This window comes from Eumetopias jubatus, unplaced genomic scaffold (assembly GCF_037043125.1).
Source record: "Eumetopias jubatus isolate StellerSeaLion01/CBP00866 unplaced genomic scaffold, mEumJub1_p1.0 scaffold_8, whole genome shotgun sequence".
NCBI classification, from domain to species: Eukaryota; Metazoa; Chordata; class Mammalia; order Carnivora; family Otariidae; genus Eumetopias; species Eumetopias jubatus.
This window is the reverse complement of record NW_028274814.1, coordinates 126,562,911-126,571,140: the sequence shown is the minus strand read 5'-3', so window position 1 is coordinate 126,571,140 and position 8,230 is coordinate 126,562,911. Positions and strand designations below refer to the sequence as shown.

The following is an 8,230-nucleotide window of genomic DNA, read 5'->3' as shown; positions in this document are numbered from 1 at the left end:
CAACAGTGGGCCTTAACTTTTAGGCTGCGTTGGACTTGTTAAAAGAGATGGCTGGGTTGCACCTGAATTTCTGAGAAGTTCCCAGGTGATGCTGATGCTGCCGGAACACGGACCACACTCTTTGAGAGCCACTGGCCTAGGATGCCCCTGTTGCCAGGCTACCTGACCCTCCAAGATCTGTCATCATTCCTTAAACTGCAAAGGACATTCTTATTCCAGTTTCTTCAAGGACCGTGTTCATGGACGTCCCTGTTTCAAGTACGGCAAACACACCAAGCCTTCACTCTGGTTCTATTAAGAATGTGAATGTAAATTTCACCCCCACATCCAATACAAAAGATTTCGGATCCATCACCTGTTTTAATTTATTCAAACTGTTCCTTGCCTCCATTAACGTGAATGATTGGGAGTTAACCAGACTTAAAATTTATTGCGCATGGAACGAGAACTATTACCTGGACTTGAAAAATACTTTAACTCCTCTGACCATGGTCTGAGATTTCAGACTCGTCAGTGAAAATGGGAGTCTGGGTTGTTCTGAAACCTTCTGCCATGACATCCTGATCACAGTGAATCTGACTTGCTGAAGCAAATCTCTTCTTCACTCCTGGGGCCTGCGTCTGAGATCCAAATTGGTAGCTTGATTTTGGCAACAAACAGTATATACTTCCGGATTGCCACCATTTTTTTTTTCTCCCCCCATTTAAAAAAAAACTGCCTTAACTTAAAGCTTGACTCTTTCCATCAGCCTTGGCCCTGTGGGGCTGATGAGTAAAAATCCAACTTCTGCTCAGCAAATGAAATAAACTGTTTTCAAGACACATATGGAGTAAATATGGATGGTAAAGAGGTGCTACCTTTACGGTCACTTTTCCGACCATCCGTTTCACAAATTATTTACAGGTCTCTCAGAAACTGGCTTCACTGTTACTCCGCGGCCGAGGGGCAGACGGGCCCAGCCACCAGTCCTAATGTGCTCATTCCCATGTGACTCATTACTGCAGACAAAGGTGTTGGCCCAAAATGCTCCGAAGCAGCTGAAAACTATCCCATTATGTAGCACCCAATCAAGGCCTTTTTCTTCTCTTTTCTTTCTTTAAGTCCTTTTCTTGACTCTCACCACATGGAAGCGTTTTGAGAACCAGTTCTGAGGGCTCCAGGAAGCTATTTCGGGACTCCCATGCCGACAACAGGCCTCACTTTGATGTCCGTAGTAAACGGCTGTTCTGGGGAAGTGCGTTCTCCAATCCTCCCACCCTCCTGCCTTCCTATCACTGCCGAACAAGGAAGCTTTCTCGGATAATAGCTTGTGCCAAACCCTACAGTTTCTACACTTGGTCCTAGTTTCCAAACTCCCTTCTTCCAAAGCAAGCTTAGCGTCTGCCTGTCCTCTTTCCCAATGAAGCGGCGCAGGGTAAGGCCCATCCCGGCAGCGCTGGTAAGAGAATATTATCAATGAAAACATGACAAACGTTTGTGATCACCTGTTGGGTGCCAGGCACTGTGCTGAGCCCTTTAGATGTATCATCTCACTGAATCGTAGAAACGGCCTAGATGTGGGTACTGTTATCATTCCCATTTCGATGATGAGAGAAATACACGAACAATGTTCTATCTGGGTTGACAAAGCTACTCAGTGAAAAGGGAAACACAGGTTTAGAACCTGTGTCCTTTTTTTAAAACTTAAAAGTATAACATACTCAGAAAAATGAAAAATCCTGAGTGTATATAGCTCAGGCAATTTTCATGAAATAAACACACCTGTGTAACCAACTCAAGCCCCACCCCCCAAAATACTAGCCACACCCTAGCAACCCCCTTCCTGCACCAGTCATTAGCCACCCACTCTGCACAGGGAACGGTTATCATGACTTCTTAGATTAGCTTTGCCTATTTTTCAACTTAAATGGAACCAATACAGTATGTGTTTTGTGTTTCACTTTTTTTACCCAATATTACAGTTGGGAGATGGATTTATGATACTGTAAGTTTTTTCATTGCTGTCTAGTGTTCCATGGTGTGAACATAGCAAAATTTATCATACTGTTAATGGGCGGGGGTTATTTATAAACTGGGGCCATCACAAATAATGCTCTGAGAACCATTTTGGTACATGCCTACCAGTGACGTGTATGCATACACTTCTGCTGGGCATACGTACACCTAGGAGTGGAACTGCTGGGTACGGTCAGCTTGAACAGAAACAAAGCGTTTCAACCTGTGCATTATGAGTTGTCAAATGCCTTGAGGGGTATTACAATCCGAACTGTGTCCCCCCCCAAAACTCATACGTTGAAGCCCCAACTTCCAATGTGACTCTGTTTGGAGATGGGGCCTTTAAGGAGGTAATTACTATTAAATGAGGTCACGAGGAGCCCTAACTGGACAGGACAGGCATTCTTTCAGGGAGTGGAAGAGACACCAGCACTCGCTCGCTCGCTCTCCTCGCGCACACCAAGGCAAGGCTGTGTGAGGACACGCGGTGGGAAGGTGACCGTCTGCGGCCGGGAAGGAACAGAGTCCTCACCAGAAACCAAACCTGTCAGCACCTGGATCTTGGATGTCAAGCCTCCAGAACTGTGAGAAAATAAACTTCTGTTGTGTAAGCCACCCAGTCTGTGGTATTCTGTTTTGACAGCCTGAGAAGATGAATCAAGGGGAAAGGTGGAGAAGCTGGGCTCACCTCAATGAGCTTTCTTTCTCTTTGGGATCTTGGCCTTTCTCCTTCTGGTGTCTTGGCGACTCTGAGCTCACAGTTTTGTCTCTGCGGCTCTCTGACTCTGCCAAAGCTCAGGTCAGGGCTGTGGCCTCACACTGGCTTTGGTGTGGCTTTTCTGCCTCTCATCCTTGGGCCACTTCCAACATGGCAAATCCTTGGGGGAAAGATGGGCTTTGAGAGTGGCCTGAAAAAGTTTACTCTGTCATTAATGAAAATAGAAATGTAATTGGTAGTTGTTAAAACAAGGAACTTACAAATAACTTGAAAAAATAAAACTGTAGGACTAACTCGGCAATTCTGGCCACTTTCTATTACAGTATTTCGCAAACACCTCTTCAAATATAGTATCTGCTAGTTTTTGAAATATCGACCTGGCACAATTTCTTCCTCTCAGGATGTCGCAATTTGGAACCCACGCTTTCTAGATTAGATTTTTGTTAACTTAGAGAACTGAGAATTTCCTAGAAGGATAGACAACTCTCCTCAACAGGATCAGAATTGCCTGGAATGGTTTTTGAAAAAAAGATGTTTAAGAAGCACAATCATTCAGGGGCACATGAGTTAAAAAAAAACAACTCACATTTGGCGAATGAAAAATAGAATCATGGATGAGCCCCAAACAAAGCACTCAGAATCGGGAAGCCTGATGTCGAGGCCCATGCTGTTCCCTCATTGGTGGTGTGGCACTGGGGGAGCCGGCCACACAGTGCCTCCGTTTCCTCAGCCGGAGAAAGGGGATATTCACATTTATGAAGTGTTTCCAAATCTCCAAAGTGCAGGTGACCATTCTGCCTCGAGAGCTCCCTCAGCACCTCTGGGGTGAATACCTAGCACTGACTGTGGGCCTCCTTCACTGGGTTCTGAGCTCCGGGTGCGGGCCTGTCCGGCTCTTTCTAGCCTCAGTACAGGGCAGATACAGAAAGACCAACGATGCATGGCTGTGCCCAGCACACACGCAGCTTCTTCCCACACTGGCCCTCCCAAGTGTGTACCGAAATGCTGTGAAACACGCTGCAGGCCGATGGTATCCCTGGCAAAGCTGGTCGGTGGAGTTGTCCTGTGATGGGAAATAGCCACAATCACCCTAGAAAACCCCTCTAATGACCCATGTCCCAAGGCACCAAGTTTAAAAACTAGAAAGGAAGTAAAAACTGGCATAACCAAAGATCCAGCATTCAAACCCCTCTGCCTCTATAATACCTACCGAGCCCCTGACATGAATGGAGACAAGTGGTGCTGGCTGAGGAAGGCCTGTTCACCTACAGTAGTATGTCTCTCATTCATTCTGCTTTTCCTGTTAAGTCTCTAGGACTTTCACTTCTGAACTAGAGTTTTTACTGTGAAGTAAATGCAGTGATGTTGAGGTTGGGTCCTCAAGTCAATGACTAGCCTGGCTCCTGGATCATCCCTCTTTTGGAGAGTCCCAGTATTGGAGCTTGGTAAATAAAGGCTTTGAAAAAGTTCCTGGTACGTTTAACTTGGTCACACCCAGTTTCTAAACCTTATTTGAAACTGGAACTTGCTTCTTGTTGGTGTATAATATCTACTAATATTCTGGGAAACACGCTCAATGTGACATGCTGGAAATGTAGCCTTAGACCATTATTCAAAGCTTTTCTGACTTATAGACAATCTTAATACAAATAGTCTCTGCCTTCAGCGTAGAGCAATTAAGAACAAATTAGAAATAAAAGTGAGGAAGGTTGTCAGAATAAAAAGAAAATGCACAGCTAACATCCTGGCAGGAATGGAAGGGACCAAAAAAAAAAAATTTTATAAAGCACCCATGGAATTATTTTCAGATATTCAACAAATATTATTGCATGGTCTGATTGTGGAGGTTCAAAAGAGCAGCAATCAAGTCTGTAAGAAAAGGGGACATCCTTGGTAAACTTGCTTAAGATGGTAGGAATTTATTTATTGTATTTCACAGTACCAGGTAGGAAAGCCGTCCCTTTATCCGCTGCTCTCGGCTTCCCACAGATCTCTCCCTTCACACACTGTCCTCTCAGCCACCTCGACAAAGGCCACGCCAACCATTCAAAGAGACTCTTCCTACCCTTCAGGTGTCTTAAGAGTCTTTGTGTTTTGTTAGTCAGGAAGGTATCATGGGGAATTTAGCCCCAAATATTCTTTTAAAGGAGGAAGGTCTTTCTCATGAGTAGATTTCAAGATACCAGAACATAAATAAAAGTTTATTTATCTTTTAGGTCACAACCATTTGTGAATTGCATTCAGTCCAGGAACAGGGAGACTGCATCATGGTCCATGTGGGGGGGCATGTCCCCCATGGCCCGAGGCTCACTGATCAAGGCTGCATTGTCCATCCGCAGGGCAAGAAAGCCTCTCCATCCTCCTTTCTTGAAGGGGGACATTCAAGGGAATTATTCCCAGAAGCAGACACGGTCCTCGATCCCCTCTGCTTTCCATTGCGTTGGACTTATCGGTGGTTCTCTTTAAATAATGACCTTTTCCGTCCTTACTCATTGTATTTGGACAGTTTTAAGCGGGGAATGATGTTCATCGACTGCAGCTCCTGGAAGAGCAGTTTGCAGGCGTACGGGATGCGGAGGGAGGACACGTGGCATGACGACTTGCAGTAATGGCACCTGAAACGCAAGTCGGCACGTGTTAGAGGGATGGTCAGAAACCAAGGCCTGCGTGTGGACCCTGCTACCATCCTATCCGTTCCATTCTATTTGTCAGGGTTCAGTTCCACTATCAAATATGTACAGTCGTGCCCCCCCTCACCCCACCCCACAAAAAACAGTGTCCATGAAGGCAAAAGAAAAAACAAAACAACTATCACTCCTGCAAGTTTAAAAGCATGCAATTTTAATCAGTTACTACCATTTTCTAGACTTTTCTTTGTAAAATGCAAAACATCTTCCTGTTTACTTGCCTTGAGTGAGGCCCAGAAATCTGAGCCATCTTGAAGTTACTCAGATTTAGATTTTTTCATTGTTGAAAACTTTTAAAATCGATTCAATCTCCATGTATTTGATAGAATCTATTATACTCTTCAATGTAAGATGCTCAACAATTACGATATGGTCTGTCGCTGAGCCACCTGAAGTGTTGATGGGGAACACAGGACTTTCATAGAGAATGTGGTGGCCAACCAAATGCTATTTATTTTTCCAGTGCTCTTCAAGCTTGGCGATTTCTACTTGTGGGAGAAGCTACTGTACTTGACGTGCTCTCCCTGTGTGCATATATTCTCATTTAATCCCTACAACAGCCCATGCTCCTAACCAACACGCCTGCTATTCCAATTAGGATCTTCTTTTCTCTTTCTTCAGGAAGAGCCAGCTACCAAACCTAGGTCTTTTTTTTTTTTTTTTTAAGGATTTTATTTATTTGACAGAGAGAGAGAGAGAGAGAGTACAAGCAGGGACAGTGGCAGGCAGAGGGAGAAGCAGGCTCCCTGCTGAGCAGGGAGCCGGATGCGGGACTTGATCCCAGGACCCTGGGATCATGACCTGAGCTGCAGGCAGACACTTAACAACTGAGCCACCCAGGTGCCCCCAAACCTAGGTCTTAATCAATGGCTACAACTGATGAAGAGTCTCCCGGGAGAAAGCGAACTATCCTCTCAGGTTTCAAACCCAAATAGGACCCCACCCTACACCTTAAGAGTCTGGGGCAGCTGAGACTTGGGTGGAAAACCAGGTCCTCCCAGTCAAGAGCAGGGGTAAATGAGTGCAAGAGGAACAACGACCAAGGCTCAGAAGGTTCCGTGCTGACTGGGAACCGGAGGGGAAGGCTGCTGTGGAGAGCAGTGAGGCATTATGTGTAACAACGTAAATGTGCATATTATCTGATCAATCACAGAAGTGGCAAAGATGAGTGTATGAGAATGTTCACACTGTTTATAACAGCAGAAAGCAGGAGACTGCTCAGAAATCCAGGAGGGAACTGGCTCTGTGATTATACAGCATTTATACAGAAGAATGCTGTGCAGCCATTAAACGTGATGATGTACACCCATATTTATTGAAATAAGGTGTCTGGGACACTGCGGAGTGAAAAAAGTTTTCTTAACAGCCTGGTTTCAAGAAGGTCCTCAGATGGGTTTCAGTAAAATATATGAAGCCCCCAAAGTCATATCTAACAAGACTTTTTTTTGGTGAGTATGTATTTGCATTTTGCTATTATCAGAATCTCAAAGGGTTCATTATTTAAAAAAAAAAAAAACAACAACCCTGGGGGGTTGGGGGAGTATGTTACATAACTATTGGCAGAGAGGTCTCAAAAAGAGTCACTAAAATGTGAACAGTGGTCACCTCTGGGTGATGGGACAATTTATATTTCTTTTTTTTGTATAACTTTGAATACTTTATTAAGTGCAGGGATCATTTTTGAAATCAGCAAAATCAGGCTTTTATGATTTTATAAAAGAAAAGCACGAAGAATTTGAGCGTGGTGGTGAATGACGCTGTAGGTGTGAACTTCCTGAGAAGGGAATGGGGAAAGAGATGAGCCAGCACAGCCGTGTGTGAGCAGCGTGGTCCCCGTGAGGGGCTGCCTGCAGGGGCTGAGGACACACGGGGAGTGCTTGGTCCCATCAACAGTCATATCCACATGGTAAAGGACTTCCTCCAAAAAGACCGTCCCTAAAGACCTCTCTAATGCGTTATCATTTAAGAACTATGTTTTTAATGTGCTTGGCTGACCTAATTTATTCAGGAATCATGTTCATGCTTTAATTAAATTGGAGAAATGGGGGGCACCTGGGTGGCTCAGTCATTAAGCATGTGCCTTCGGCTCAGGTCATGATCCCAGAGTCCTAGGATCGAGCCCCGCATCGGGCTCTCTGCTCAGCGGGAAGCCTGCTTCTCCCTCTCCCGCTCCCCCTGCTTGTGTTCCCTCTCTCGCTGTGTCTCTCTCTGTCAATAAATAAATAAAATCTTAAAAAAATACATAAATTGGGGAAATGGTTTTAACGGAAGCAACTTCTTGCTGATTCTATGTTACTCTGTGACTTCAATCCAAGTTTATTTAAGATTTCCATATGTGCTGGTTCATAATCCAGAGAGCCCACTAACCTTCTCTATTATTAAACATTTCTCCATCATTTAAAATGTCCCACTGCATTATTATACATACATGCACACATATAAACATATATACGTATACACACATATATAAATTATAAGCTATTAAGTTACCTTACCCTATGTCTGAACAATTTCAAAAGGAAGAAACTTGACCCAACAACAATAAAATAAACTGACTTTTTAGGGCAAAGGCAGCAAAAGAAGGAGGCTGTGGCTTCACATGAGAAATGACTGTCCAGTAAGATGTCCTCTATGAGCTAATTATCTTAACAGGGATCTTCTTTTCTCTGCAGTTTTCCTTCCGGACCTCTCTTTTGTGACTTATGCCCTTCATGTCTTCGGCAGAGCAACAGTCTTGCTGTAAACATCCCCATAGCAATGCCTTACTAATGTGCAAATCACTGACAAAAGGCCAGTTTCAAGGTTCTGAACTGCTCTAATTACTCAGCCT

The 8,230-nt window shown here is 44.3% G+C and overlaps 1 protein-coding gene across 2 annotated transcripts in view; it reads right to left on the bottom strand.

Moving 5' to 3' along the window:
• Positions 1–4,893: 4,893 nt before the first annotated feature.
• Positions 4,894–8,230, bottom strand: part of POLR3B (RNA polymerase III subunit B) — a 110,426-nt gene continuing 107,089 nt past the window's right edge. For both annotated transcript variants that reach the window (XM_028121624.2, XM_028121625.2), the window contains one exon: positions 4,894–5,328. In XM_028121624.2, coding sequence (XP_027977425.1) covers positions 5,199–5,328 — 130 coding nt within the window. In that variant the 3' untranslated portion in view covers positions 4,894–5,198. The remainder of the gene's footprint in view (positions 5,329–8,230) is intronic.